The sequence below is a fragment of the Sphaeramia orbicularis genome, chromosome 21 (assembly GCF_902148855.1).
Source record: "Sphaeramia orbicularis chromosome 21, fSphaOr1.1, whole genome shotgun sequence".
Lineage (NCBI taxonomy): Eukaryota > Metazoa > Chordata > Actinopteri > Kurtiformes > Apogonidae > Sphaeramia > Sphaeramia orbicularis.
The window spans coordinates 48857200-48870974 of NC_043977.1; the positions used below are offsets into that span (position 1 = coordinate 48857200).

Sequence of the window (13775 nt, forward strand, 5' to 3'; positions counted from 1 at the left end):
TGGACGAATGAGAACCTACTCACTGCATCAGTTAGGATTAAAGAAACTGTTACAGCTGAAACATATTAATGACTCCAGTAATTGTCTAATGGAAGGATTGAAGCTATAGACGAGTTAACTCCAGGTGTGGCTTTTGTTGAAAGTAACACAGATAATACAGTGAACAGAGTTAATCAGTGCGACACACTGGGGAGCCTTTTCTTTCTTTCTTTCTTTCTTTCTTTCTTTCTTTCTTTCTTTCTTTCTTTCTTTCTTTCTTTCTTTCTTTCTTTCTTTCTTTCTTTCTTTCTTTCTTTCTTTCTTTCTTTCTTTCTTTCTTTCTTTCTTTCTTTCTTTCTTTCCCCATTTATGAAACAATTCATTCCACGTGTCCTCTTTTAACAGGACCCCCCATCACTAATAACTCTATTAATTCACTGGCACTTGCTGTTTAATTTTTTCCTGCTATTTCCATCTGATGAGGACACTAATGGGGAACAATGATTGGTTCTGCTGATGACAGAAAAAATGTTACACCAGCTAAATGCATTTTCTGTCTTAAGTCCACATGTAATTTCTACATGAAACTTTCCATTTAAACCAGTTAGTTTAAGACTAAAACTGCTTCAGTGCCCCTTACATTATTTGTTTTGATTCACAAAAATGCTCAGCCAGCCAAAAAAAAGTCAACACCAGAATTTAAGACGGCAGATAGATGATATTCGTCCACTGGATAATTTCTGCAGTGATTCTTATCTTTCACTTCTTTAACCTTTTAATTGATGCAGTAGCTTTTCTTAACTTAAACATACATCACTTAAATAGAAGCATAAAGATTGGACTGTGTTTAATAGATGAAGGTCATGTGGTCTGAGTCTAGATTTACCCTGTCCCAGAGTGATTATCTATCATGCTTAGTGCCTACAGCACAAGCATGTGGGGGCAGTGATTAACCATCATGCCTAGTGTCTGCAGTCCAAGCCCATGAGGTCAGTGATTACCCATCATGCCTAGTGCCTACAGTACAAGCATGTGAGGGCAGTGTTATGATCTGGGGTTGGATCAGTTGTTGTAGGTTTTTGCATTGTATGACTTTATTGAAACAATGCCACAGTGAATGTGTGCCAAAATCAAAGCTAAATGAGGCAAAATATTATTGTATGGGATTTTTTTGGCCAGACTGTGGATGTGTATTCATACTGAAATTAGCTTAATCCATATTTTACCAACAGGTAAGTGCAGGTAGAAAACAGACAGTTCAGTTTACCCAAAGCTTTGCAATAAGAGATGTTCAGAGACATTCTCTGTATTTCTGACTGATATTCACCTTTTATCATCTGCTCTTTCCCCAGTAAATATTGTCCTTAAAGTCTGTATTTTGTCTGCGCAGTGAAATTGACATCAGCTCCTCTAAATGAAAAGTGCTTCGGGAAGAGACAGGAGAATTTTCCAACCTAATTTATTTATTTATTTCGTTATTTATTTATTTATTTATTTGCAGATTCAGTGAATAACTCGCTAGCACTATCCTCGCTCATATTTTAAGACACTAAAGATTATAATCAACCACAAAAATGCCTAACCAGCCAGGGGTTAGAACAGAAGTCCAGAGTTGTTGCTAGTGAAATGATGCCATGTCATCTGGTTGCATTGGTCTGAACTTCCAGACCCAAACATTCAGAACATTACAGATGCATTAACTTCAGGTTCCTTGTTTTGTGGTGAATCTTTGGTCTGACCTATGCTTCATTTATTTATTTTAAATTTTAATGACCAATTGTTAAAATGTATATCAAAGTGGCCTATAGGGTTAGTGTTTAATGTCTAATAATGTAGTGTCCTGCAGTGTTCAATAAACTCTTGTATGGATAGGGCCTATTATTATTATTATTATTATTATTATTATTATTATTATTATTATTATTATTATTATTGGTAATGCTCTGTATCTTAATGAGTATGAATCATAAATGTCATCTTACATGTTCAAGGATTCTGCTCCATCTTTAGAACAATGGGTTTCCAAACAGCTGCTATAATTTGCTGCTATAATCCCACCTTTCTAAACAGATTTTACCCTAAAGGTTTTACCCCTGTTAGGAGCTAAAGGTTATATGTAAGTCATAACTCATGCCTGCATTAAAAGTAGTTCAGCTAATGTTATACTTAAATGTTCTTTACACATATGTTGTTTGAAGTTCTACACAAACAAGACTCCATTTGGACTCTGTGTCGTCTGGTGCCATCCCTTTTCTTTATATACATAGACTCCTTTTTGCTCCATATACGACCTTGACAAACTAAAGTCAAATGATCTGGCCATGAGTGGGTGACTCCAAAGTAGCAGGGCAGTAATATTGGACTAATCTGTGTAATTTGTGGTCATCCAGCCGTCATATCTGCTCTGGGTTCTATTCATTTTCCGTCACATTAGCAGTGGATACAGAGCCAGCAAGAGGAGGGGCCGACCCCCAATAGACGAAGAGTCAAGTTCACTCCAGGGTTCATCAGAGACTTTACAGGAGGGGGGGGTGGGGGGTGGGGGGGCTGGTTGTAGTTAAGAGTGAACAGTGTAACAATTACACAACACTGTTCAGGAGAAAACAGACAACTTCACATAGAAACTGACACATGCATTTGTGTGAATGTCTGTGCCTCTGTTGTATGTGTCTCTGGTGTACGTGTGTGTTTGTGTGTATTTGTGTGTATTTGTGTGTGTGTGTGTGCGATTGCAGGTCCTGGCCGATGCCGTGTCTCGCCTGGTGGTGGATAAGTTCAGTGAGCTGACAGACAACTTCACCTCCCCCCACGCCCGGCGGAAAGTCCTCGCCGGGGTCGTCATGACAACAGGTACAGCTGGAGAAAGATGTGGTTGATGCATTCAAAAGTGTATATGTAGTATTCATACATACAGTAGTTGTACAGTAGTATATACAGTAGTATAGGCTTCCAAGCTCTGTGACATATATTCTTAATTATCTTCTTTTATTTGCTGGCTAATGTAAACAGATTATATGTTTGGTTCAAGGCCTTTGACCCTTTGTAGAATCATTTATGTGATGGACTGTGTGCAGTTATGTATGTGATGGGCTGCATGTTTTCATGTATGTGTTCATTCATTCATTTGTTTCGAGCAGAAGGAAAAAAAAAACTTTTATGTGTACAAGGAACCAATAGCAGAGCAAATACATTAATAAACTAGAAAAGCACTTGGAGAGCGCAGACCTCCACCCACCCCCATCTCATATTTATACAACATAACACATTACTTTTGCTTCCTTAATGATAAATTTACATCTGTTTAAAGTCATAATAATGTAAATAACCGATAGTAAACAGATTAGGAAAGCTGATGTATATTACACATAGTAGCTATCTAAATGATAGTCTGCATAACTTATAATACAATATATTTCAACAATAATACATACAATAATTACATACCAACAATGGTAATGTGTAATGTGTTGGACTGTATGTAATCATGTCTGTTGGGTCGATATAATAATGTATGTGATGGACTGTATGTAATCGTGTGTGAAGGACAGTTGGTAGATTATTTATCATTAGTCATGTGAGACTAAAAACACCCTCTTATTCACTCTGTCTGATGGTTCTTGTGCACTCAGCTCTGATTGTTCCCTTTTCCTTCATCAGGGACAGATGTGAAGGAGGCCCAGGTCATTTGTGTCTCTACAGGAACCAAATGCATCAACGGTGAGTATATGAGCGACCGTGGCCTGGCGCTCAACGACTGCCACGCTGAGATCATCGCCCGCCGCTCCCTCATCAGATACCTGTACACTCAGCTCGAGTTCTTCCTCAGGTTAGCATATAACACGCAGCTACATTTAAGTTTTATCACAAAAAATTAACACTTCATCCAGCTTATCCAGTGAAGTAAGTTGGAAATTAATTTTGTATTTGCTTGTTGTCATAGCAACAACAAGGAGGAGCACCAGAAGTCAATATTTGTGCTGTGTGATAAGGGGGGATACAGGTTAAAGGACAACGTTCAGTTCCACCTGTACATCAGCACCTCCCCCTGTGGAGATGCCAGGATCTTCTCCCCACATGAAGCAGGAGTGGAAGGTAATGAAAAAAACAAACACATTGAATTTAAACATAAAACTGTTTGATTTAGGGGTAGATTTTATGTAAGTGTATAATCCAGGAGATTCATCCAAAACATGATGCAGTCCATTGAGCGATTTTACACAAAACTACATGTTTGGTTTCTATATTTGCTACAAACGGCATCTGTCTTAGAATTATCTTTTAAATTGATCATATCGATCAAACATCATATATGTAATTCGTGACAAACTCAAACAGGACAGAAAAATTATTTATGTCTCATTATTGACCAATGTCCGTATTTATACCCCTGCCCATCCATAGGGCAAGGGTATAAATATATATATAGGAATACCCAAAATTTCATCTATCCCAGTAGGGCTGGCGATAAAACGATAACAATATATATCGCGATGTAACTTTTCTCAATAGAAATATGAGGCATGCGCAATACAGTTTTGATAGAATTCATTCGTCCATGTTTTGACAGACGTGAGAACAGAGTCGCACCAAACCAATCATGCTAGAGCCACATCAAGTTAGGTTGACGCACACAGCACAGGCGCCAGCCACAGCACACACGCTAATGTTTGGGCTACAGCAGGAGGTAATAATTTCCTTTACTTACCCAGGGAGCAGGGAGCAGGAAGAGCATGGGTATTTGTAAGCTCCACCTACTTTTTCACTTGTTTTTCTAAAGTTTTGTCCCATGGGATTCACTGGGTTTGCTGTTTTTATTAGGCTACCGCTAGCTGGATGATTTTCTGTTATTATATTGGGGAAGAGACTGTAGGCCAAGGCCGTCAAAGTCATTTTAGTTCTGGGGCCACGTTCAGCCCATTATAATCTCAAGTGGGCCACACAAGTAAAATAATAACGGTGAAAAATTTACAATTGTCTTTCTATTTCTAATTGTCTACAAAGTTTCCTTAAAACTGTAAATAACTTCAACAACCTGAGTTGCGGTTTGTTTTTTTTTTCAATGCCGTTTTAATTGTATTATACCTCAGCTTATCATTTTCATGTACTTTATAATTTACAGATCATAGTGGATCAAGCAAATATTGTTAAAATTACAGACTTCTTTTAATACTACAGTTTGTTCATGGTTGTTCAAGTTATTCTCATTTTTTGTGAAAAGATAGCTTGTAAATGTAAATATTTCCATGTAATTTTACTTTTTTCCACTAAAACAAAAGGGAAACTTTGGATTTGTTATTATTTATAGGTTATTATGATAGTATTTTACTGGTCTGACCCACTTGAGATCGTATTGGTCTGAATGTGGAACCTAAACTAAAATGATTTTGACATCCTTCATTGTTAATATTTTCAGTGTATTTTTTGCATTTCACAAATTCATTCCATTGACCCTTTGATGGGACAGTTTTGGCTCACAGGCCGTATGTTTGACACCTGTGCTGTAGACCGTATATGTTGGGTACAGTCTACAGTTGGGCACAACTTGGGTTTATTTTTCTTACATTGCTAAAAAAACAAAATGCTTAAATGTTTTGTTTTATGTATTTTTACTTGTGCATATTTGATCGTTGAAAAACAATTGATCAATTTTCCATCGCCTTTCTGACCATGAAGAATAGTTTCAAACCTGAAACAACCATGTGGTTTATTTAACAAATATCAGCCCTCAGAGTGAAAGGACTGATGATACATTATGTATTATGATCATTTTTGGCCACTGTTAAACGTCAAAAATGGTAATAATTGATGTCTGACATGTCTCTGATTTAGTCTCAGTTTCAACGCACTTTTAGTTTATTTACTGTGTGGATTTTCCCTTTACTTGGTTTCATTTAATTAGAATTATACTCCAAATGCACCACATGGTTGTAGTTATTAGAGCTGTTTGTCATTCTCTGTGAGTCTCTATTAGTCTTTGTCTGTCCAACACCGTTGCTCTGATTCACCTCCCTCTTACTGTTGTTGAACATGGTCGACTGAACTGAAAACAGCCTCATTCAATTAGTCCCTGAATAGATGGAGCCTGTTGATGAAAACAGCAAAAAACATTCCCAGTTTCCAAATGAATAATAAGTTGTGCATTTGTAAAAGTCATTTGTGATTTCCATTTTGTGTAATCCATGTTTGCATTTTGTTTGTCATGTTTCAGATCAGAAATTTTGGTGAATGCTGTAAAGATACTGGCCTTTATTCCCATATGATTAAGGTTTTATCCACTAGTCTTCAGCATTTTCATCCAATTTCATGTAAGATCTATGTGTTTGTGCTTGTGTCAGACCAAGGAGACAGACATCCGAACCGGAAGGCCAGGGGTCAACTGAGGACCAAGATTGAATCTGGGGAGGGGACCATCCCTGTCAGGTCCAGTAACACCATCCAGACGTGGGACGGCGTCCTGCAGGGGGAGCGTCTACTCACCATGTCTTGCAGCGACAAGATCGCCAGGTAATAGAACCACAGTAACATTTTACGACTGGAAGTTAAAGTTGACTATGGTTTTCATTACTTTTCTTACAAGTGTTTTGAGGCAGCATGAAAATGCAGTAAAGATATAAAAACCTGTTAGTTCTCACAACAACTCAGAACGTATTACTGTCAAGTGCTGCAACAACAAATCGATTAAATCAATCCAAATCAATTCTTAAAGAGTTGGCAACGAATTTGACAGTCGATTCGTTGGATCTTGAGCATGTTAGTATTGAGGCATGCCTGCGTGCTGTGCAGTGTAACAGAGGAAAACACAGAGCAGCACAGCTGAGGCTTTGGATGCCGGGCAGCCCCATTTGTAGTGCACCGTTTATGTAACAAGTCTTGAATATGGAGGAAAAAAATGGCCAAAATTCTATGGCGCAGTACATTTCATGTGAACAGGGCTGGCGTGGTCACCGGGAACATAATGTAAACCTATCTTAAGATAGCTTACATGTCGTGATTACTTTAGCTCGCTAGATAGTATATATATAGATAGTATATCGCTAGATAGTACTATTGTCGTAATTATGATGTTTTCATCCATCTCCGTTTATCAGGTCACCAGACTAACGTTACCTATCGTTGACTGGAATTGATACATACAATGCTAGTTTGATAGCCTGTAACTGGAGCTGGTTGAAGACTATAGCTTCCTCGTCTCTAGCTATAACAAGTCTAGGTAGCGGGCTAGTGCTCACTAAATATACCCAAAACCATTGGGGGGATGTAATCATTAGTGACTTGTCTGGAGCCTGTATTGCTTCGGGTTAAATACCGACCTTGGAAAATTGAGTCTTTTGTGTTTATCCGATAAATTTATTTTAATTAAAATAATCAAGATTAATCCATCCATCCATTATCCACTGCTTATCCGGGGCCGGGTCGCGGGGGTAACAGTCTAAGCAGGGATGCCCAGACTTCCCTCTCCCCAGACACCTCCTCCAGCTCTTCCGGGGGGACCCCGAGGCGTTCCCAGGCCAGCCAAAAGACGTAGTCTCTCCAACATGTCCTGGGTCTTCCCCGAGGTCTCCTCCCGGTGGGACATGCCCGGAACACCTCCCCAGGGAGGCGTCCAGGAGGCATCCGAAACAGATGCCCGAGCCACCTCAGCTGGCCCCTCTTGACGCGGAGGAGCAGCGGTTCTACTCCGAGCTCCTCTCTGGTGACTGAGCTCCTCACCCTATCCCTAAGGGTGCGCCCAGCCACCCGACGGAGGAAACTCATTTTGACCGCTTGTATCCGGACTCACCACCCATTGAGGGAATCATAGGGTGCTATGTGGATTGGGTGGCAGTCGACGGCAGGGAGCCCGACAACCTGATCCCCGGACGCAGAGTCTAGCTCTTGGGACATAATCAAGGTTAATCAATTATTAAAATCATCATGAGTTGCAGCCCTATTACTGTCAAACTTTTATTAACTCTTAGGTGCATAAGTGGGCCAAAAATTACCTGATGAGGTTGCTTTCTTGCAATATCTTTGCAATGAAAAGTTGTTATGATTTCATATTCCAGGTATTCCTCAAAAAATATGTTATTGACATCATACCATTTCAATTTTTGCAACCCTGCACGTATCTTCCATGACGTCTGTTCAGAGAGTTGCTGATAAACTTGCTAGTTGTGTGTTGCCCTGTCAAGCTCACGCTGAATCTTTTCGTCGGCCACCAAGTACAGAAATGTCTGAACCTCCTAGACCGACCATGGTGTCGTTTTGTAGGCTGTCATCATGGATTAGCCTACTGGTATATTAACTATATACTTCAGAGTCTTTTTTTTTTTTTAAATGGCAGGTCGCGTATTGATGATACAATGACACACAGACAACTCTCTGACCAATCAGTGGTCTGCAGTGTTTGCACGTCACATTTTCGTATCTGTTCACCTGTTTCAGAACCTCGGCCAAGCAAGTACTAAAATATAGTACCGGGTACCAAACTCCAGGTTCTTTTACGCAATGGAAATACAAAAAGGTCAAGTTGGGTCAAGCTGGTACCACGTAGTGGAAATGCGGCATAAGGGTTAAAGGTCTGTGTTGTATTGGAGTCTGTGTTGTTCTGGAGCTAAAGTCCAACAGACCCAGGATCTGTTTCTATTCCCCTTTCAACAACATTTAACTACTGCAGCCACGCTTAAGTGAATTCATGACAGTGTTTATGGACTTGTTTTCTAGTCGGTGGGTTTGTGCTTCTATACATTTTTGTCCACACCTTCGACTTGTAGCATGACTTACAAAAGTGTTGTGAAGTGAACCACCTTCATTACACCAAAAATCCAGAGTTGAACCATAAGTAATAACCAGAATCCCACTCATCTGGTAATTTTGCTTCAGGATACCATCCTCCATTAGCTGACTCAGTTTCATAAGATAAGTATGAGTAGATTCTAAGTAAATAATGTATAGTCTGAAAAAGTTCTATTAATATGTAAGGTTTGTGGAGTATGAACTTTGTGTGTTTGAGTCTGTTTTCTTCTGCTGCTGGAAGTCTGTTGTTTTTGACCCACTCACTCCATTTCTAAACTAATAGGCCCTTTCCCACCAAAAGGCCCAGGAACTTTATTATCAGGAACTTATTTACCAGGAACTTTTTGGGGTAAAAGATTTCCTGGTAACTGCGTTTCCACCGCACCCGAAAGTTCAGGGTAATTTATTCAAATCAGGTTGATGATGTATGAGGGAGCAGTAACACAAACTGTAGTCCAGTTCATGTATATTCACAAACTAACCTCTAGTTCAATAAAATGACACAGTACTGTAAGTGGACGGTTTGGGTTTAACGTTTTACTGGTTGTTGAATCACTTAATCCATCTGGAATACAATTTAAATAAAGTTAACCATCATACCTTAATTTGTATTTAAAAATGGTATAACATGTATTTTCAACTTCTCATTCCTTAAACTAAACCACATCTAACTTTAAGTGTGATGGATGGTTCTGTTTCATTTCTATTGTTTTACAGATATAGTCCAGGTTCAACCCTAAAGTCAGACAGATTTACTCAAATGCCTGCATTTAATTCAAGTGCATACTACTGACAAAAGTACTTATACTCATATTTTGATGCCTTGTAAATGAACAGACAGTATTAGGTTAGATTTTTTTTTTTTTAATTAAAAATTTAAACAAAACAAAGGTGCCTTGAGATTAAAAGGGAAATAAACACTTGTGAAAGGTTTAGGCTTTTGGACCAGGGTCTGGTCCAGCTGGTCCAGGACAGCTGGTCTGGAACTCCATGGTCCTGGTCCCTTTAGAGTAATAAAAATGCATAAATGAATCACAGAACACATGATGACAGATTCCTACCAGTGTGATGTGTCATGTGACCTGTCTGACCTGGGCTGTTGTAAACAGCAGTAGGTGATGGACCAAGACACAAACGAGCTGCAGGTTCAGAAAAAGAGGCGAGTCCGTCAGGTCCATTTCAGGTGGAAATCACAAACATACAGAATAAATCAGTGTTCAGCTCACGGCGACAACACAAATACATCCAGTTCTCTGATTTAGGCTTAATGTCAGACTGTTGACCAGTTAGCATTAGCATTAGGTTAACTGGACTTCACTGTTGTCTAAACAGCTGATGTTCCACTGACTGCTGTTACAACATGGAATGAACTAAACAGTGAATATTTCTGATATACATACCGTTGGTTTGTTCGACAGTCGGATCCACTGCGACCGTTGTGGTCCTTTAGTTTCTTTTAATCCTGCATAAATTTCTTCTTCTTTTCTCGTATTTCTTTAGGCTTGTGTCTTATATTTGGCTCCGACAGCTTTTACTCGCTCGTTTTGTGTCGGCCATTCACAGTCCGTCTGAATTTCCTCGTCGTCCGTCCACTTGTTGTAGCTTCTCTTTTGGCCCATTTTCCAAATTATCAAAATACAAAGCTTGTGGAAATTAAATGAGTTAAATATTGGCGGTGAACAGAATGCGGAAATGCTGCCAGTCTAGTCCACCACTCAGCCTTCTCCAGCACACAGCCCCGCCCCTTAAAGTTCCTGGTAGTCTGGAAAGTACTACCTCTCTACCAGGAACTTCTTCGGGGTAAATTCGAGGCCGAGGGAGGGTCAGTTACCAGGGTAATTTTCGGTGGAAATGCACCAGGAACTTTGAAAGTTCAGGGTAATACAGAAAGTTCCTGCGGTGGGAAAGAGCCTCATGACTGTCCTGCTTTCCTACATCCATGACGAATTTTGATTTCCATGTTAAGGACTTGGATTATTTTTACACTCATTCCCTCAATTCCTCTGTTCTGTTCGTCTAACACTGGCTACTGTTAGCTTAGAAACAGTTCACTAATGTCAACAATTAGCTCAAAATGCACTCTAACAATGAGTTCACTTAAGCAAACACAAGTCTTATATCCAGTCTTTGCCCAAAGTTTTGACAGGGATGTATTGACTATTTCCATGAATTGTTTTGATTTATTTGTGAATAACTTTGAAAGTGCTTACAGTTTTTTCTTCAGTATACCTCTCAAACACCTGGGAAGAAACATCTAAAAAACTGAAGCACCAAAGACTGTGAAAACAACTCTTAGTCATCACTAAAACTTTTGGCCATAGCTGTGTTGGACCTTTAAGTAAAGCAACAAAAAGAAAAGTACTCCTAACCTCGCTCCAAACCTGTTTCAGCAGTCAGTACTGTTGAAATAATAACCCCTCTGTTATTGTTTAATGTCATCTTTTCTCAGTAACTGGCTGATGACAAATATCTTCAACACTGTAGATGACCTGTTGTTTCAGTTTAGCTTCATCATTCTTCATCTTCATCTGCTACAGTTAATCTTATATAACTAGTGCGTCATGGAAAAATCATGTCTAGACATAAATCAAATCTATGTTTCATGATATTCCTGTTTTTTATTTACTCCTCCTGCACTGACTAGTGATATGTCATCAGTTTATCAGTCACTGAGTCTTTACAGGTCTGTCATTGTCTTCAGGGGATGTTGTGGACAAGTGAATTGATGGAGACTCCGTCCCTCAGGCACTTTTTCAGACAGATCATAGTGTCGTTAGTCACTGTCTATGTTCAAGGCAACAGTGTACCTCTACTGTGATAAATAATAAAAGTTCTCTATAACCCCCCCCCAATTCACCGTCCAAAGCTGTAGTACTTTGGCTGAATGTGCAGTGATTGAACTCTGGGTTTGTGTTTGATGAGACACTGACTTGTCTGTAGCCGATGCTTTATACTCATTCACTGTCTGCACTTTAGAGACTGGCTATTGGCCTTTAATCCAGGCAGAACCGATGTGGAAACATTCAGCTCCGGTGAAAACTCTGACAGTTTGGAGATTCTGCAGAGTGATATGTTTTCGTCTGCCGTGTTTTTTTCCGTTTAGCTAGAAAAAAAAACAAGGGAAGTATTGATACCAATTAGACTTAAAAGGTCTAATTTTTTATATTTGTATGTTAAAATTGTGAAAAATGAATTAAAGCTATACCGTATGATGTGGCATTTTTACACTTTTCTTTTGTCATCTTAAAATGCTCCTAATAAGCGTGTGTCAAACTAAAATGTAAAAGAAATCCACCAGGTATTGAAACTCAAAAATGTTTAATTCTCATATATTTCTGATAAAAGTCTGACGAATCGTTTTATTCAGTTCGAATGAAATAATTGGCTGAACCTGGCTGAGCCTCCTGTCAGTCATCCATTACCGCCGTCTCTGCATCCGATATGTGTACCTCTGAATCTGACGCTTCACTCGAGCTGCCTCTCCTGTCATTGACCACAGTCTACTGTCTAAGGATGTGTATGGATAGAACTCAAATGCACACGTGGAAGGAAAAAAACAGATTTATTAACAGAAACAACAACCAAGGGGAACAAACAGGAGTCCGATGAATGAAGGATGGAGATAAAAGTCTGGAAGTCTGGTGTACTGGACTAAACAGGTCTGCACAAAGCTCAGCTTTTATGACCGTGGGACTCATACAGGTACATGTACTTGGTGTCACACAGTGTAGGATTATGTAGGATGATAAATGTATGGACTATGAAACCTCAAATGTCCACGGAAAATTCACGGAGGCCGCGCGTTCACGGTGCACATGTCCGTCGCATGGACACCTCATCTCCGTGGTGCAGCGAAGACACTGACCCAATGCTGCACAGACCACACCCTTAAATACAGAGTTTACTGATGGAACAGGGGCCGCGGGCCCACGGCAGGTGGATGATGTATCTGATTACTGAGGGAGGGGTCCGTGGACACACCGAAGCGGACCGGACCTCCACCTCTGCTTCCTCCGCGTGCATCAGGTGAGAGGAGGAGAGAGGAGGAGGAGCCTCAGAGCTCAGGCAGTGGGTAGTGGGCGGGGCTTTGGAGGGAGGAGGGTTGTTCATGTTCAAACTTTTACTAAGTGCTGTGAGAAATGCCACATCAGTAGGTATAGCTTTAAACTTACCATGATAATGTGAGGAACAGTTTTGACAGGCTAACATCTAAACCATGCTTCTGAATTTTTATAGCTCTCTGTAACATTAGAGTCAGAGGTAAACAAGGTATAATACCACTGACGGCCACTAGATCCAATAAGTCCTGATTCCCATGGACTTATACTGAGCATCTTTAAATAAAATCCTTTTATTTGGACCCTCTAGTAGTATTCTACAGGAGAATCTCCACATTTATGCTCCATTAAAATAATTTTATTGCAGATTAAAGTCTGATATCTGCAACATCAGCCTTTGATTGACAGCAGGGCCACAGCTGTAGTTAATATAACTATATACAACAGTATAAAATGATTTTACATATAAATGTTTAATGAAGTTCACTATTGGACTGTTTTTGTAAGCCAGTGTTTAGCATGACTCCGTGACTCCTTTTGCTCCTCCCACCCCACTCTTTTGCCCAAATATGGTCACTACTGACTCTTAAAAACACCATGGTAATGAGTTCAACCATCAGTGTCAGGACATATTTTATGACAAAGTATTAAGGTCATGCTGTACGCTAAAGAGAACTCTGTCATTTTAAGAAAAACATCATAGTATCACAAGAATAAGTAGAGGAATATCTTTCTTTGTCTTTGTAACATACAATGAAATTAAATTGTCATCCAGTCAAAATCTCATCCTTAAGGTAAAAACATTCATAAAAACCTATAAATGATCATATAGAAAGAAACGACAAAGAATTTATTACAAGGAAAGGAGTTAGTGTTAGTTTTAGATGTTCAGCTGTGATACATCTGTGTGTATAGATGCACAAAGCATGATATTGAATAGAATAACAGCAAAGAAATACAGAG

At 39.4% G+C, this 13775-nt stretch overlaps 1 protein-coding gene across 1 annotated transcript in view; it reads left to right on the forward strand.

Moving 5' to 3' along the window:
• The window catches only part of adarb1b (adenosine deaminase RNA specific B1b), a 236061-nt gene that overhangs the window by 200444 nt on the left and 21842 nt on the right, over positions 1-13775 (forward strand). The window contains exons 6-9 of the mRNA XM_030124418.1: positions 2715-2829; positions 3637-3805; positions 3920-4071; positions 6315-6483. Coding sequence (XP_029980278.1) covers positions 2715-2829; positions 3637-3805; positions 3920-4071; positions 6315-6483 — 605 coding nt within the window. The remainder of the gene's footprint in view (positions 1-2714; positions 2830-3636; positions 3806-3919; positions 4072-6314; positions 6484-13775) is intronic.